At 39.2% G+C, this 19,404-nt stretch overlaps 1 protein-coding gene across 2 annotated transcripts in view; it reads left to right on the forward strand.

Moving 5' to 3' along the window:
• The window catches only part of APMAP (adipocyte plasma membrane associated protein), a 45,160-nt gene that overhangs the window by 13,464 nt on the left and 12,292 nt on the right, over positions 1 to 19,404 (forward strand). For both annotated transcript variants that reach the window (XM_061625636.1, XM_061625637.1), the window contains exons 3-6: positions 6,557 to 6,672; positions 9,473 to 9,565; positions 13,236 to 13,352; positions 18,870 to 19,044. In XM_061625636.1, the coding sequence (XP_061481620.1) occupies positions 6,557 to 6,672; positions 9,473 to 9,565; positions 13,236 to 13,352; positions 18,870 to 19,044 (501 nt within the window). The remainder of the gene's footprint in view (positions 1 to 6,556; positions 6,673 to 9,472; positions 9,566 to 13,235; positions 13,353 to 18,869; positions 19,045 to 19,404) is intronic.

Consider the following 19,404-nt stretch of genomic DNA (forward strand, 5'->3'; position numbering starts at 1 on the left):
GAAAGAAGCAAAGTAAGAACACCAACAAACATACCAAAATGTAATTCCCCATCTGTGGAGATGTTCTTAAACTGCAAGGTTTTTTTTGCCTTTTAGTGAATTTCTCTCCTTTTTAATCTGGGAGGTAAGAAATGGGATCCTGTACAAGTATGCTGAGAATGGGTCAATCATTTGCATGCTTATTAAGTTCAGTGGGATTTACTCCCCTGCAATCATGTTTAGGATAGGTGAAACTGACCACGGGGGGATGGGGAGGAGAGGAGGAGGAGGAGGAAAGGCAGAGGGGGATGGGAGCAGGCGGGAGGGAGAGGGCAGGTTTGATCGTTTGCATACTTATTGAGTTCAGTGGGATTTACTCCCTTGCAATCATGCTTAGGGTAAGTGAAACTGACCATGAGGGAGGGAAGGAGAGCCGGAGTGGGCAGGGGAGGAGGAAGAAGGGAGGGGAGGGGGGAGGGGAAGAGCAAGTCTTGTCATTTGCATGCTTATTGAGTTCAATGGGATTTACTCCCATGCAATCATGCTTAGAATAGGTAAAACCTGACCGTGGAGGAAGGGGAGGGGACAGGAGAGGGAAGGAGGGGGTGGGGATTGGAAAATGATAGGGAGGGAAAGGGGGAGGCGAGGGAAGGGGCAAAAGGGAGTTTTGAATTCAATGGGATTTACTCCTGTACAATCATGCTCAGGATAGGTGAAATTGACCTGGGGGAAGGGGGAGGGGAGGTGGTTCAGTAGGTTGGCACTGGGCAGAGGGAAAACCCCTTTCCTTTCCAAAAGGAAAACATTGTGAACAGTATCATTGTTTTTCAGCGTTTCCCCCACCTTTTTATTCTACAGCAGGCACATGTAGCTCCCACTCAAATTTACATTAAAGCTGTCCCTGGCCACATCCACACCAGACCTTTATTTCACTTTAGACAGTCATGGCTTCCCCAAAGAATCCTGGGATGTGTAGTTTGTGAAGGGTACTGAGAGTTGTTATGAGAGGCTCTATTCCCCTCACAGAGATACAATCCCCAGAAGAGGGGCTGATTGTTAAACCTCTCTGGCCAGTGGAGCTCTGTCAGGGGCATAGAAGTCTCTTAACAACTCTCAGCACCCTTCACAAAATACACTTTGCAGGAGTCTTTGGGGGAAGCCAGGACTGTCTAAAGTGAAAGAAAGGTCTGACATGGATATAGCCACCTTGTTGTGAGTCTGGCTTTTAGAACACTAATGGTTCTTACTGAGCATGCCCAGTGCTATAGACTTCAGTGTTAAATTTCTTAAATTAAAAATCAGTCATGCATTTTTTTAATGTTTAAACTGCAGAAGATGAAGGTCAGAGTATGGGGCAAAGTCAGTAATAGGATTATAGATACTCTGAACATGTTTGATTTTTAATACATTTCAATGAATTATGAGACTATTGACAGAAAAGAGTCCAATGGGGTCTAGATTTCCCCCCCTTTTGTTTAACAATTTGAACTCTCAATTCTCTCTGAGTGTTTTGTGTACTGCCATGAAAACATAGAGGGTTGTTAAGCAAGGGTTTCTGAGTTCAGGACTATAAGTTTTGTAAGGGTTTGTTTTGAAATGAGCTTATGGGAAGCATCAGAATGGCATCGGGGTATTTTCAATTTAAGATTGTGGAATGTGAAAACTCCACTCTGGCTATAGTATACAGCCACTCTCGTGGTTGTATAATTTGTCATTGTTATTTATAGTTGTCATTAATTTATCATCGCAACATCTTTTTATTTAATTATTTTGTTTGTAATATAAAAATCTCAGCTTTGTTCAGGGAAGGAGAGAAGTGAGTGGAGCTATTTTAGGAGGATAGTGTATACTGAAAATTTTCTAATCATTAATAAATCCTTTACCCAAAACTAATATGACTATGCTAATCTGTAAGGAATCTTCCATGGGTTTCATTTCACCTTGATTTCATGGGGCAACTATGCTGAAAGAAAGACAGCTTCCTGTCCAGGAGATGCAGAACTTACAACATCCATATTAGATTTAGCTTCAAACAAAAAAAAGCTTAGGAAATCTTCCTCTATACTTTTAAAGCCTAATGTATAAACAAACACTTTTTGTTTGCACTTGCTTCTCCAGCATAGTTTTTTGTGTTTGTGTTGACATTTAACATTCAGCAGGTTTGGGTGCTTTTGAGCAATGGGCACCTCCTTTGTTCTATAGAGGTTTGCTCAGCTTACCACAGTTGTGTAACTAGTCATATGCATGAGTCCAGAAATGTGGGCAGTCACCCATGCTTATGCAATTTGTTCAAGCTATCACATGAACGTACGGTGGATTCCTGTAAAGTTGTGGCTCATTAGTTCACCAGGACACAAAGTTTCCTGGGTGACTATTCCAACAAACAACAAAGAATCTTGTGGCACCATAAAGACAAATTAACTATGACATATGCTTTTGTGGGCTTATAGCCCACTTCATCAGATGCATGGAAGTCTTATCTCAAGTTGCAGGGGTGTATACAAACACACACATGTACATATTCACATGCAAGCATTCTTGTGAGGAATTGTCTTGTGGCATGTAGGGACCTCCCCCAGAATGGAATCAACTGTACTGTGTGCTACACCACAGAGTTGTACAAAGCCCTAAGAAACACATGATTTTGAAACTGAAAGAAAACTGTAGCTAAATCCAAAGGGTTGTATTCAACAGAGTGTAAAGCAAATGTTCAGTTGGCACAAGAATGTTCTCCCCCTCTTCTCCCTCCACATGCCCCCTAAATCTGTTCTGGGATTTCGCCCCACCCATTGCCTTACCAATGTATTGTATGTAGATTGTCTCAGCTCGAAAAGCTTATTAAAAAGGCACAAGAAACAACTACAATGTGGGTACGGTTGACACCCACCTGCCTTTGTCCCCAAGCATATATACTCTTCAGTAAGCATCTTACAGGAAGCTTTAGAATAGGAACTCCAAATAAGGAACCACTACACTACTTCACATTCTGATTGGCTAACTTCCAGTTTACAACAGTACAACATTCCCTGATCACGCTTCCGGCCATTCCCAGATTTCTCCTTTGGTCATACTTCCTGTCATATCTTGAGCATGCCCAGACTGCGTGATCAGCTTACACTACTGAGACGGCGGATGCACGTTATCCGTTGTAACATTGAGATGCTAAGCCATAACAGTAGATAGCCCTCAAGTCATAACAGTAGATAACTTTCAAGATGTTCAGCTGTACTGTTACAAAGGAATTAACCCTGAATGGCTATCATTCATACATGACAGTGTTTGAATAGATGCCTACATGTGCAGATAATGACCTTGATCCACACAGTTAGTACACCTTGATCTTGTGTTATGCAGGTTGCTCAGATAAAGCAAGTCTGTGGTCTCTCTGCAAGCAGGCTCTCTACAATTGTGAACTGGTAATAAGTGTATAATTTTTGCAGTCTCTACCCCATCTCTGAGGCATGCTTAGAATCCTTCATTCCTTTCATGTTGTATTCGTCTTTCGTCTATTTAGCTTAATTTACATTATCCTGACAGCAAAGTGTAGGATTAAATAGTGCAAAGTTGATCTAAAACTGAGAAACAGCTATCCACAGTAAAAGTTACCCATAGGAAGGTAACCTCATTTTGCTATTGTAAGCTTCATTTAGGTAAGATTCCCTCCACCGCAAGCTGTTGGATGTTATTGACCAGCTGCTAGTAGTATCAGTTCTCTGGATGACTGCATTTTATTGACCAAAGTAATCACTGTGTATATTTTGAGATGATCTGTAAAATATTGCATAAAAACAAATTGTCCTTTAGAAGTATTTTAAACATTGCATTCTAAGAAGTTTATTACATTTGGAATGAAGAGTTGTTTCAGAAAAGCTGTGGAAATACTGAGTTGTGAATATGGAATGTTGAAATTGAATATACAATTAACTGAGGCTGTGCCATTTGAGCACTGGTATTTGTTCAGATGATACCAAACAAGAATTGCAAGAAGAGTGGGGTTTCACCCAATAATTGGTCCATAATATGTCACTATGATTGTGCCAGTCATGCAGATCTTGTAAATCCCTCATTCTCGCATTTTGGGTTAGAAGAGACCTTCAGGACCCTCTTTGGCTTTTACATCTTACATGTGTTGGCTTGATAGATGCCTGTTTTGCATGTAGTGTTAAAAAATAAACTAAGGTTTAATGCTCATGAGCGCTTTACTTCTGACCGTGCCGTGCAGGGGAGGAAGTTGGGCATGTTGCAATATGTGAACCCAGGCTTGTGGTTTGTTTCTTTCCGAACAAACCCTGAGTGGACGCTTGAATGATCAAGACACTTTCAATATCTGCGGTAACTTGGCAGTACTTTAAAGAACTTGATTTAAAAAAACCTTGACTTTCTATAAAAATATTGTAAAAATCTTGTGTAGATGTGTTTTTCTGACCACAATATATACCTTGATCAGACTTCTGTACCTAGTATGAGCAGAATGTGTTTGAAACTCATGTCCATCCTTAACCTACCGTTTAGTTCCCCAAACGGAAAGTAACGACTGGCCCTGTGCAACACTGGATTTATCTGTATCCAGAATATTCTGAAATTGGCTCCTTACCCTTTTTTCCCCTCAATCTAGCGACTTGCTCTCCTCTTGTATCAGGTACAGAAATGAGTATCTTCAGATAAGAGTCTGAGTTTATATTCCAGCTCAGCCACTAACCTCACTTTATACTGTTACCTAATTATTTTAATCCTTGCTAGTTTTTGTTCTCTCTTTAGCATGGCTAATGATTTTCCTACTAGGTTATTTTATAAGCAAAATTATATGTAGGTTTGACTTTTGTATAAAATGGCTTAATGATGCAAGAAATTGAACGTTTTAATCTTTGTTCAACTAAAATAGTCCCGATGATACTCTATGGAGCCCCAATTTGGTATCCCTACTTCAAAGGATCACTTGAAGGAATTCTTCCCTTCTTAAATCTATTTTTGGTGTCCCAAGATGTGTCTCTGGAGCTACTCTTGGAGGCTGGCCTTAACTCTTTAAATTGCTTTGCTTGGACTTATGCCATTCAATTCTGGCTACGCTGCTGTCTTATGTTCACTTAAGACTCACTTACTTCTCAGCTATTGAGAGACCCTATTAACCCATCTTGGACCAAGGTGGTGCTGGATAAAATTGTCACGGTAGGCCTTTCTTCCTCTGACTTGCTCTCTGTGGAACTTGGTAGGGCCAAGGCGATTGTCAAACAGCGGCTAGTTGATATTGACAACCAAGAGCTTCTTGCAGCTGCTTCGGGCCCCTGCTGCCCTCGTTTGCTGAGTCTAACAGGTTTCCCTTGTAAAGATGGGATGCGCTGTTTAAACTGGTTATCTGTACCCAAGTACAGGAGAGCATTCTCTTTGGCCCGATTCAGCGCCCTACCCTCTAAACTTTTGGAGGGCAGATATGATAAAACCCCGAGGAATAATAGATACTGCCCCTGTGATAAGGCTGAAGTGGAGTCAGTCTTACATGTCCTGTTTAACTGTGGATATTATGATGGGGCCAGAAAAGATCTTTTATACCCCATTTTGCAATCCCTCTCAGGTCGTTCCCCGGAGGCTCTTTTGCCTGTTCTCTTAGAGGGTTCTGATAAAGCAATTACTGTTCAAGTAGCCAAATTCTTGAACTTCGCCGTAGTGAACAGACCCTGTATGATTGTGTATTGCATTTAATCTATCGTATTGCTTGATGTCTGCCATAGCTCTGTTACCAAGTAGTCTTACGCAAATATTGTATATTGTATTGTGGTCGGTCGACTGTAAAAATTAAATTAAATAATTAAACTTACAAAAGGGGCAGTGATCTGCCAATACAAGTGGAAGTTCTTAAAATCAAGACTGAAATGTAATGCTTTAGTCAACTTTCCCTAGCATAAAGTGCATAAAAGGCTTCTTGACATCGTATTAAATGTCAAATATCATTTCCTGTTTAACTGCTCTGCCTGTAAAGCTCTATTTTAAGACATATGTTTTATTTATTAATTTTATTAATATAATTGTGATTATTGACTTTGTATGAAAGTCATTTAATGTCTTAATGTTTTGTATTTAGTTCTGGTCTGCAATGGTCTTTGGACTAAGCAATAAATATTGTTATAATCTTTGTTCAAAAATACTAGCTGTATTGTGTCAGTTAATGTTCTATATACTTTGCAAAATGCCAGAGGTGACACCAAGTATATATATACTTGGAACATCTAAGGTTGGGTATGTAGCATGTTACTTGATAATGACAGGGATCCCCAAACTGTGGTCTGTGGACCACCAGTGGTCCACAAACTTCATTCTGGTGTCCATGGCATGTCTGTGAGAGACAACCCATCCATCACACTAGATATTCATATTTCAATTGTATTGTTGCTTTTACTTCTTACATTGTACCATATTCTGTTGTATTACAGTTTGAATTCTGTAGAATTCAAATTGTAATACAATAACATACAATAGATAAAAAATAAAAGAAGCAATAAGAATATAATTAAAAATGAAAATGAGTGCTCAACCCTTTGCACACTGATGAAATAACCTCTTCTTTTCCACCCCTTCCTCTTAGCTTCAAAGAACCTCCTCTACTCACTGGCACATTAGAGCCAAACTTTAAGCTCCGACAAGCAGAAAGGCTGTATGAAAACCAGCTTGTTGGACCAGAATCTATTGCAAACATTGGCGGTAAGCACAATAACTTCTGCATGCAAAACTGAAGGGCTCCAGATTTCCTTCTTAATCCTTGGACCTTGCAAAACCCTAGCAAAAAAAAAAAGTTACCCCAAACCATTATTTTTCCCAAATGATGCATAGTAATAACTACTCCAGAATTGCTGCTGTTAACTTTTGGTTTAGTTTAGTTTAGTTTAGTTTAATTTCATTTATAAACCGCCCATAACCAATGGCTCCCTGGGCGGTGTACAACATAAGATAATACAATAAATCAACAAAAATCATGAAATATAAAAAATACAGATACATAATAACAATAATGTAATATTAAGATCACTAAAACATTAAAATACTTTAACATGAATTAAAATACCTGGGAGAATAGAAAGGTTTTAGCCTGGCGCCGAAAGGATAACAACGTAGGCGCCAGGCGTACCTCCTCGGGGAGACTATTCCACAATTCGGGGTGTAAGCATTGCTCTTCTAATTTCCATCCAAATCATTATGCAGATTACTTCTCAAAGAATTAAAACTTTAGTGACAGAATAAAACACATAGTGAAGTGTTATACTGAACATAAATTTTTCTCCATTCTAGTTTAAGATCAGTACTCAATTTGCCACTTGACTTAGGAACATAGAAGGTTGCCTTATTCTCTGTCAGACCGTTAGTTCATTTAGTCCAGAATTGTCTCTGTTGATTGGTATTGGCTCTTTGTGGACTTCAGCAGATATCTTTCTCAGTCCTGCTACTTGAGATATCTTTAGCTGGAGATTCCAGAATTGAATCTGAGACTTTATGCATGCAAAAATGTGCTCTTCTACTGAGCTATGATTCCTCCCAAGATCATCATCTGATAGTATTTCTACTATCTCTACTGCTATAGTTACTTAACTGGACTGTAGATTATCAGCAGAAATGAATATAGCCAGTCACTGCCCATTTCTTAGGAATTTTTCAGTCTTTTATAGAGATATGGGTCTGGCAGATTTAATTTGCTGCCAGAAAACCTTGTATCCCTTGACTTTTAATTAAAAGTATATGAAGTTTGGCTCTCTATGGTCTGTCTGAAATACGTTAAAAGTTAGAAATGCTGAATAAAAGCCCCCCAGCATAACAGAAGAATTTGAAGAGCTAATTTCAAATTTCTAGGGCAAATCAGCGTCAGTATTTTATCCTTGCTATCTTTTGTGTGCTGCTCTTCAGAGGTTATGAAAACAATATCTATTCCTTCAAATATAGCTGGTCAACAGTATGGAAAATTTATTTGTTTATTTTATTTATTAAATTTATATCCTCCCCTTCCTCCTAGAAGGATCCCGTAAGTCCTAAGGTAAGATTAAAGGAACCTCTGAATGCTTAGCCTAGAGAAGAGAAGACTGAAGGGGCACATAGCAGCACTTCAGATATCTGGAAGAGCTGCCACATAGAGGAGAAAACTTGTTCTCTTCAGAAGCAGAGAGCAGGATTTAGATGTCATGGGCTTAAGCTTCAGGAGAGTGAATTTCCTTGAGCATTAGGAGGAACCTTAATGGTAAGAATAGATCAACAAAGGAATCAATTACTGAGGGTGGGGGCTCTTCCTTGGTGGAGGTCTTCAGGCAGAGGATGGACAGCTATCTGTTGGGGATTCCCTAGCTCTGGATTTCCTGCATTGACTAGGGTGTTGGACTAGATGACCTACAAGACTCCTTCCAGCTCTGTGATTCTATGTGTTGCCTTGACCAAATCCGCAGTCTCCAGGAATAAGTGTAGTAGGCATTCCAGCCTGAGCTGGGAAAGGCACGCCTGGCTGCAGCCATTACCTAAGCATCCAGAGTTAAAGCTGGAATTCTTCAAAATGGACCTGTGATCTTCCAGGTCAGCATCCGGGTTCCCACCTGGTATGCTCAAGGTCTAGCATTTAAGGTCCCTGGATGTCCCTGTTTTTGTAGTGGATATGTCTATCAGTGGTTGCTTGTCAGGATGGCTATATGCAACCTTCAGTTTCAGAGGCAGAATGCTAGTGTATATCAGCTGCTGGGGAGCAACAACAGGACAGGGTTATTGTTTGCTTATGGGCTTCCTTGAAGCATATTGTGGGAAGCAGGATGCTGGACTAGAAGTCCTTTTGTCTGATCCAGCATGACTGCTGTTACATCCCAGGAAGCAAATGGCAAGAATAACTATAGAGTCACAGATAATGGAATATATCCACAGTTCATTATGAAAATGAAAATAGGACAATCCTGAGAATATCAAAATACAGAAATGAGAAAATAACCATGAATGCACACAAGATGTCCCAGCATTACAATTAAATCCCATTTGAAGACTGGTCAGTCTCAGATTATACAGATTAATGGGAAATGCATGAAAATAGAAAAACCATATATTAGGATTATGCTGGATGAAAACAAACAATATACTGGAACCTTATTGGTGAGAAGTGACTCCTAGAGCTATAAAAATCTGCTGATGGTGACAAATCCATGAGGTACAAACATAAAAGAATCCCTTCTATTCCAAAGAGTCAAAATGAACAAGTAGCCTATCTCGGTCTAAAGGCTCTAACTTATTCCTACAGAAGGCTGTGTGTTGGAGGTCCTATTGTTTATGTGTGACGTACTAGAGAGTGTTCATGTAGCTTTGAGCTATAGATGTTTGCTTGTATAGACATGATTTGAGGCTGACTTTAATTTTAATGTAATAAATGTCATGAGTTTTTTGTGGAGGAACAATGTACAATGAGGCTTCCAGTTTCCAGAATTCTTATAATGCTCTTGTACATTGAAACAATTGTGTAAGTCACCTTATAACTTGTTTCTCTTAGATGTCTTATTCACTGGTACTGCTGATGGAAAAATTCTGAAGATTGAAAATGGAGAAGTACACACATTAGTCCGACTTGGACATGGCCCCTGTAGTAAGTAGGCACTACTTATTTTGCTGTTGCTGTTACATTTTGGGTTGAATTATGAATTGAATTGTATTCCCCTGGAAGGAGCTGGTTCGCAGCTTGGGGGTACTCCTGGATCCAACATTGTCACTGGAGGCTCAGGTGGTCTCAGTGGCTAGGAGTGCCTTTTTCCAGCTCTGGCTGGTTTGCTTAGGTTCAGCCCTGTTTGGACAGAGATGACTTGGCCACAGTAGTTAGTGCTCTGGTAACTTCCAGAATGTCCTTGAAGACGACTCAGAAACTTCAACTGGTTCAAAATGCAGCAGCCAGATTACTGCCTGGGTTCCCTGTAGGTCTCATATAACCACTGTTTTAAAACAGCTGCATTGGTTGCCAGTTTGTTTCCATGGTTAATTTGAGGTGCTCACGCTAGTGTTTAAAGCCAAATATTTGAAAGACTGCCTCCCTCCCTGCAGACCCTCTTGAGATCAGCAGTAGGTGCCCTTTTAGTAGTTCTGCCACCCTCAGAAGCTCAGGGGGTGGAGTCCTGGGGGAGGTCATTCTCTGTGGCAGCTCCTAATTTGTGAAACCCCCCACTGAGGTGCGTCTGACAACTATGCTGTACAGTTTTAGGTGAATGCTGAAGATGCAACCCTTTACCCTGGCCTTTGATATCTCAGATATATATATTTTAGCACCTATCCTGTTTGGGATTTTAGGTTTGTTTTAAATTATTTTTAATGTTGTATTTTAAAATGGTTGTAACCCACTCTGGGAACTTTGGGTGAAGGGCAGATAATTGATGATGATGAATTTTACCAACTTCCACTTTGATCTCCGGACAGGTCAGGTTTAACAAGTTAACCCTATAATCCCAACAATCTTACATGCAAGGTTTATTTTTTATAACAGTTCACTTCCTTCACAGCCCCACTGACTTCCATGCCAATGACTCTAGCTAATTCAACTTGCTGCAGCTCTGATTGCCAGAGAATGGCTTTGCTTGAAGACCCAGGAGAGCAGGGAACTTTGTCCTTGCAGTTTGTAAAGGTTAATGAGTCTCAAGATCCTACTAATGGAAGTGAGACTGCACAAGGTTGTGGGAAATTGGCTCTCCCAGACTCATGACTACCAATGAAAAAGAAGCAGTTCCCTACGTCCAGGCTTCTCTACTGCCAAAGCCATATTCTGGCCATGATCAAAATAAATTATTATTAGTTAATTTCTAGATCTCTGTTCACATAGTGGACACAGGGCAATATACAACAATACATTAAAACATACTAAAAATAAAAATACCCCAAAAAATCTTAAATACAGTTTTAGTTGGTGTTTGAAATGGAAATAGATTGCCTTCAAGTCGATTCTGACTTAGGCAACCCTGTGAATAGGTTTTCATAGTAAGCTGTATTCAGAGGTGGTTTACCATTGCCTTCCTGTGAGGCTAAGAGGTCACCCAGTGAGCTTCATTGCTGTGTGGGGATTCGAACCCTGGTCTCCCAGGTTGTAGTCCAACACTCTAACCACTACGTTTACCCTGGTGGATTTTAGGTACCTTTTAAAGACACGTATTCCCTCAGATAATTAGTTGGAAGTGAAGTAGGAGCCTACCTTCACTAATCTTGATGTGATGGTATATGACTTAGATTGGCTTCTGAAATGTTCTTGTAACCTGCTCTGAGATGGATTTTAATGAAGAGTGGGCTAAATCTGGTTCATACAAATATATAAACAATGTCATACAGTGGAGACCAACAATCAGTCACTAAAGCTATCATGTACAGCCTTACTATCTTGTTCCTCAGAGATCTGAATGAGTAAATGCATCATCAATTATCATTGAAAGAATACCACTTAGGGGGCCAACTCCTGTATCTCCTGTGACAGTTCTGTAGGTGAGGTGACACAATGGAAAAGGCTCTGCCGAGTGTCACTGCCAAATGGGCAACACCTATTGCCAGTACCACCAGCAGGTCCTCCCCTGCCAATTTCAATACCCAAGTTGAACATACTGGGAAAGGCACTCCATCAAGTATTTGAGTCTTAAGCTGTTCATGAGTTTATATACCTGAATAAAAGCTTAAAATTGGGCCTAGTAGCTTATAGGTGGTCAGGACTGGTGTTTTATGGCTACATTTAGGGATATCATACAGCAGCAGGCTGTAGCATTGTGCACTAGCTGCAACTTCCGAACCATACTCAAGAGTAGCCCCACATAGAGTATATTGAAATTGTGAGATTAGGAGGGCATGAATAACAGTGGCCGTTCCAGGAACAACTTTAGTTGGCGAGACAATCATAGCTGGGAATGAGCACTCCTCGCCAATAATATTGTTACAGCCCAGCCTGGTAGGGTTTAAACAAGGCTGTGTTGCTGTATCCAATATGTAGTTAAAGTGTGGAAGTATTTGCCTTCCCTTTCTCTTTGTCTAATTGGTTTTTGTTCTGGCCCGCTATGAAAACAGATTCTTTCTCTCCCCCCTCCCCCACACCACTCACAGCATCACTCATTAAAGTTCCCAGGATAGCACCTGACATTTAGACACATTCAGCACCTTTGATTTCTTCTAAATTGGTTTTCTTGTGTAGCCTTCTTTTAAACTTTCATCTATCTATTCTGTTACATGCTACAATCCAATAACTTGCATTACAGATGCCCTCTTCAAACACAGAAGAGCCTTAGACAATGTAGAGTACTGGTGGTTCAACTTCTATTGAGTGATTGGTTTCAGCCTGTTAAAGGTTGAGAGAGGCAACTCTGCATTGTTCTGGCATGAAATGCTCTTCCACAAAGAACAGTGGAAGAAAAATATATTTTTTGGGGGAAAATGAATACACTTGCCACTGGCTATGCTTTTCTTATGGTGTGCCATGTGCAATCAGTAAGGGGCAACAAAGTGACTTGCAAGGGGATTTAATTTCATTGTCTTGTACTCACAAGTCTGGATAGACAGAGGAGCACTTCTGCTTGTGGATAACTTGCAGAATGATAAAAAGAATGTCAAATAATCTCGCTTTATGAGCGCAGACATTGCTTTTGTTAGCTTACTTTTTTTAGAACTGCCAGCAGAGGGCTCTGTGAACTTAAGTTTTAAGCATCTGTTAGTTCTCTGACTACATTTTCAATCTACATGCATAAAGAATTAACTTGTCCTAAAAGCAACAACAAAAGCATAAATGCACTCGTAATCAACTACTGGAAGAGATTCAGAATTATTATAGAACAGCCACACAATATGACACAAATCTGTTAAGAGTGACATCCATCCAACATTGTCAACTTGCTTGTGCAAATGGGACTATCCTTTCCTCTCCAGGCCCCAAAATCTGCTCTGGAGGGTTGGGGACACATAGGGGAGCTGCAGGGTGGGGGAGAAGAGGAAGGGAAAATCCCACTAGTGCAAGCAGGCTGGCACTGTTGGACCTCTCCCATAGTCTTTCCAGATTCTACAAGATGCATTGTTGTTTCTTGCAACAGACAAATAAGCATGCAGTTTTGGAATTTGTCATTGTAAAATGACATTGATATTACTTGTCTAAAGTGTTGCTGAATATACTTCAAGATCCCTGCCTTTGATCTTCTGTTATCTGTCTATGGATTAAATTCTGGACTGCTGGCATTCTTTCTCTGAAGCAATGTAGAAATCTTTGTAGGCAAGCTCCTGATTGTGAATCTGCTATAAATGTGTCTTAAAAGGAACCAGAGAAGATGAACCCACTTGTGGGAGACCTCTTGGAATCAGAGTTGGACCAAATAATACCCTTATTGTAGCAGATGCATACTATGGACTATTTGAAATTAATCCTGTCTCAAGTAAGTTTTTTAATCTCTTGTTTTTCCTGCCCAAGATCTGCTTGAGTTTGTGTTTCTTTGCCTTACTGTTTCACCTTTCTTTGATCTTGCATTTGTTTCAGTCAATGTCTTCCTCTGGAAAACTGCATAGGGATTACATTAATTTTAACCTTTTCACTAAGTTTTTTTCCCTATAAATAAACTACTTAGTGAAAAAGCTAAAATTAACATTCATAAAATAACTTTCATAAACATTATACACACTGAAAATACCATGTCAGCATTATAATGAATTATATCTATAAAGTGACTTTGGAATGTGTCAAGAATGCAGTATGTGCAGAGAAAATTAAATGTTAAAATACAAAATGCTAATATTACAAATGTTATACTGTTACCTGTGTCGTAATCTCCTAAAGTCCAGTCCAGATCGCTTTGAGTTGAATCTCCTTGAATAACTGCTAATATGACTCCTTTTGAGTAGCTTTACTTGGCTCGAATGACTTAACAATAGTGTGGATGACCTGGACTTCCAGGAAGGATGGCTTCGCCTGTGCTTGCTTTTTGAGATGAGCTCTCGTCTCAGAAGAAGCTTTTTCAGTTCTAAAATCAGTCAGAACGTTCTTTTTGACTGGTAAAGATTTTCTCCCAGGCAGGGAGAAATGTAGAGATTAACCACAAAGCCTGTTTTTGTTGGGAGGACTGGATTTCATTAATTTATGAGAGAAAGTTCAGCCAGCATTGCGGACGGACTTCCATCAAGCTCTTACTGATTAAGCGACACGTTTATCTTTTCTTCAAAGAAAAACGGACCTTAACAGGCAAGCATCCTTCTTTCTATTTTTTTTTTCACTTGGTTTAAATTGTTGCAGCAAAAAGAAATTTGTCAATGAATCAGCTATAAAGATCTTCTGGGTGAGTTATAGCTCTTCTCTTTTACTCACGAAATTAAGGAGGAAAGAAATCGAAAAAGCTTATCTGTGTTTTATTGCACAAAGCTGGCCTGGAAGTGCATTCTAAAGATACTAACGGAAGAGGGATTGCTATTTCGAGGAGGGAAAAAATAAATAAATTTGATTTATGAATTTTGGAGTATTATATGTCTGGGACTATTTTTTTTTTTTTTGGTCTATTTCATTTTGACGAATCTGCTTGTTCACGACGCCACTAACTGTTTGAAGCTGGGAACTAAATTTGTTTTGTTTTCCTGAACATATAAGAGATAAGGCAGGCTGTACTGTCTACACTGATGTCAGCAAGCCTGGAATATTAACCCAATTGTGGCTGAAATAATTTTTTGTTTTTGTGGTTTTAAGAATGGCAACCAGGAAAGTGACTGACACCATGGAAGAAATTATGTTTCAGAAAATAATGAGTGAGATTGAGATAACAAAACAAACCCTGAGACAGGGTAGACAGGAGATGAAAATGGAATTTAGCAAAATGACGCAGGAGTTTAAAGAAATAGGGGATTCTGTGAGAGAGGAGTTTGATGGGATTAGAGATGAGAAAAGAAAAATTAAAGGGAAGATACAAGCCCTGGAGACTGGAACAAATGTGGAATTGGAAAAAGATCTGGAGTTATGGATGTTAGAAATAAAGTTTACTGTTTGGAATTCAATGTTGTCTCTGAAGAAATTAATGAAGATATTAGTGATAAAGTTATCAATGTCTTGGATAATTTTCTTGACTGGAATGATTTGATGGAGCTTGACATAGAAAAAATCTATGGAATTAACTACAGATATGTGACAATGGAAAAACTCTTAAGAGATGAGCCGGTGCATTTTGTAAAAAAGAAGAACAGAGATATGACTTTACAACAATATTTCAGCAACATATTCAGAATTGATGGCAAGGAAATATTTGTGATAAAAGAAATTCCCATCAGACTCTTATTATATGACTATGGCTATGACAGCAAGATCATCATGGGATACTGATAATGGATGAATGGATACTGAAACTACTGGATTTAACAGGACTATTGAAGATGGAAGATGGAATTAATATTGATAATGGAAGAATGGTTATGGAAATTATTGGACCTAATAGATTTGACGAGATGGATTAATCAATATGTTTATTTGGACTATGGCTATGACAACAAGATTATTATGGGATACTGATAATGGAAGAATGACTACTGAAATTACTGGACTTAACAAGATTATTGAAGATGGAAGATGGAATTAATATAGATAATGGAAGAGTGGCTATTTTTATTATTGGACCTAACAGATTTGAATCAGATGGATTAAGCGACATGTTTATTTGGAGAAAAATTGAAAGATATATTTCTCAAGGAATTGAAACCTCTCTTTGACTTTTTGTGGAAAGAATAAAGTAATGTTTATGAGATTTGATGATTAATTGGGATGGCTACTGGAGGAAAGTGATTTTGTAATATAATTTTAGAGACAGGATTGTTATATATTGTAGACCTATAACTGATCTGCGACAAATCGGAAGTCAACATTTTATTTTATTGTTTAATTATTTTTGTTTTGTTTTGTTTTTTGTCTTTGAAAATTTGAATAAAAATTAATGATAAAAAAAAACAATAGTGTGGATGACCTGACCCATTCAAATGATGCAACTCCTCTTAGTACTTCATTGCTTCAGTCACTTAACTGTGTCTGAAAGGCATGCTGGGCGATGTTCCCATAACTGTACAGTCATAATGAGCCACCATTCTGCCCTCCTTAATAATATGCCAGGATTACTAAACTGAGACTGATTCCACGTATTCTTCACCTGCAGTAGAAATCCCAATAAACAATCCAAGAGAATTCCTATGTATACAGAATGCAACAGGTGGTATCCATTGCTGCATGAATGTAAGGATACTCCTTCCCACTGCAGCCTCTGTCCCCTCTCATGTCTCTCCTTATATGGGGTAGGGGCTATAGTGGAAGTTGGCAGTTGAGTGAAGCAGATTCTACAAGCTGTGAAAAAGCAGGATGGATGCTGTTAATCTGTACATGGAATTCTTTGATCGGACAACTTTCCAGATTTAAGAATTTCAGAAGCTCACATTTCTAAGCTGCTCTTTTTTCTACCTGTTTTTGCCTGACAAGACTAGCTCCTTACCATTAAGCTTTTATTCATTGCTATATTGTTTGCAGTATTGTGTTTTTAGGACAAACTTGACTTTCTCAACCACATTCCTGGTTCCTACAGATACTAGTAGCCTATTCTTATTTTTCTTTACTTCTACTGAGGTCCATAATGCTTATGTCTGTTTGTCTTGTATGCAGGTGAGCATAGGATTGCAGCCTAAATTAAGGTTTGTTAGGATTGCAGCCTAAATTAAGGTTTGTTAAGGGCTAAAAAACAGAGTTAGCTGAAGAGCAAAAGAGAAAATGATGCACAGAAATAGAATGTAGTCAACACTTTCCAGCTTTCTCATGCTGCATGTTCTAAGTGAGCTATTGCAGCTAGACAGTTTGATAAGTTAGTGTAAAATCTTGCTCCTGAAAAAGATTAAGGCTGTGTTTGCTCAGTACGCTAAACCACACTTTGATAATAGTTTCAAGTTAGTGTGTTTCAGCCAGAGTTAATATTAATCAATTTGTCACTTCAGACAACCAAAACTTCTGAATTCCTTATGGCTATGCAGGAAGAGGATGGGGGAGCACATAAGCCCAAGACTCACAGCTACTCATTCTTGCTCAACTATGGTTAGCAAGACTGTAAAGAGTAAAACATTTATTTCTGAACATTTCTGAATATTCTATTTCTTCCTTGATTTCTTAACATTATTTTGAGTTGGATTGGTATGGAGGTTTTGGGGGGGCTTAAGACAGATAGATAAATAACTCACTACTTTAGAAGTGTATATTTAAAATATGCACTTCTACAGCAGTCTAACCTCTTACCATACGTGGAGCGAGAAATGCCAGATGTGCAAGCTGGATTTAGAAAGAGAAGAGGTACCAGATATAATATTGCAAACATATGTTTGATAATTGAACGGACCAAGGAATTTTAGAAGGAAATCACCCTGTGCTTTATAGTTTACAGCAGAGCCTTTGATTGTGTAGATCACAAAAAACTATAGAATGCTTTAAAAGAAATGAGGGTGCCATAGCATCTGACTGTCCTGATGCGCAACCTATACTCTGGACAAGAGGCTACTGTAAGGCCAATATGGAGAAACCAATTGGTTCCCCATCGGAAAGGGTGTGAGACAGGGGTGTATTTTATCACCCTATTTATTTAATCTATACAAAGAGCATATCGTACGGAAAGCAGGATTGGACCAAGATGAAGGAGGTGTGAAAATTGGAGGGAGAAATAGTAATAATTTAAGATACGCAGACGATACCATACTACTAGCAGAAACTAGTAATGATTTGAAATGAATGCTGATGAATATTAAAGAGGAAAGCACAAAAGCAGAACTACAGCCGAATGTCCAAAAGACTAAAGTAATGTCAACAGAAGATTTGTGTAACTTTAAAGTTGACAATGAGGACATTGAACTTGTCAAGGATTATCAATACCTCGGCACAGTCATTAACCAAATGGAGACAATAGTCAAGAAATCAGAAGAAGGCTAGGACTGGGGAGGGCAGCTGTGAGAGAACTAGAAAGCTAAAATGATGCAACTGAGGTTATCATGCTTTGGACATGCTAGAAAAGACAATGCTGGGAAAAACAGAAGGGAGTAGAAAAAGAAGACCAAACAAGAGATGGATTGATTCCATAAAGGAAGCCACAGACCTGAACTTACAAGATCTGAACAGCTCCAGCCAATCACAACGTCTAACTGAAAATTCTAAACCTGCGCTGCCAATCAAAATATGCATATCTTTTAACCTTCTTCTGCACACTGAGAATTCTAACACCAACCCTTCCTCACAGCTGTCACTTAAAGCCCCAAACAACAGTTAGACTATATTTCACCAGACAAGACACAGAACAATCCACATCAAATACATTACTATACAAATGTCAGAACATGTTACACAACCTTAATTCAGATAAACAGGATTTCTTCACAAACCCAATACATCCCAGGACAGTTCACAATAATATTGTGAACAAGAATGTTGGGTTTGTATGTGGGGAAATTAGATTTTTAAAAATCTGATCAGTTGTGAAGCTCCCTAGCTGATCCTCAACAATCATTGTCTTTCCTCTTCCATTAAGTACACTGGGCTAAAACTTCACTCCGAGCTGTTTGGAGAAAGGCAGGGTAAAATAATGGTGATAATTAATATAGAACATTGTAACTGAGCCAGCCTGATGGGCCTGTGTACTTCAAAGAACTTTGAGATAATCACCCACCTTAAAATGGAAGACGTTCATTTTAAGAACAAAACCAAACATTTTTTCTCTCAGAACCAAGGTAAAGGAAAATGCTATTGAAATGTATACAAATAAAAATTTGTATTTGCCATATTTTGGTACATTAGCAGAGACAATAGGACTCATGGTTGGAAAGGTATTAGGGACCTTAAACTAAAGCATGCAGTAGCTTTAGAACAGGAAAGCAAGGGATTAAATGAGCCCTTCTCTTTCTGTGATCAGGGGAAGTGAAACTGCTTGTGTCATCCAAGACTCCCATTGAGGGAAAGAAGATGTCCTTTGTGAATGATCTTACCGTGACTCGCGATGGAAGGAAAATCTACTTTACTGACTCCAGTAGTAAGTGGCACAGAAAGGACTACTCCTTATTAATCATGGAGGCTACAGATGATGGACGGTGAGTGTGCTGATCACAAAGCTGTGAAAATCCTTGCACTGTTTTTTTAAGAGCATAAGAACAGTCTGCTGGATCAGGCTAGTTAGTCCAGCATCGTGTTCTGACAGTGACCAACTGCATGCCTATGGAAGCATGCAAGCAAGTCCTGAACCAGTAGCAGCTGGTGAGGTGGTGCAGGCAGGGGAGTGTTGCTCACCTGCCCTCCCAACACTGAGCGTTGATGCTGGTTCCTGAGCTGTAGAGGTGTGGGGAGCTTGGCGCAGTGTGGATGCAGTGATGGAGCCAATGCAACTGTCCTGCCACCATGCCCACCCTGCACTGAGCTGCCTGTGTCTCGCCTCTCTCAGGAACTTGCAGCAA

The sequence above is a fragment of the Rhineura floridana genome, chromosome 4 (genome assembly GCF_030035675.1).
Source record: "Rhineura floridana isolate rRhiFlo1 chromosome 4, rRhiFlo1.hap2, whole genome shotgun sequence".
Taxonomy (NCBI): domain Eukaryota; kingdom Metazoa; phylum Chordata; class Lepidosauria; order Squamata; family Rhineuridae; genus Rhineura; species Rhineura floridana.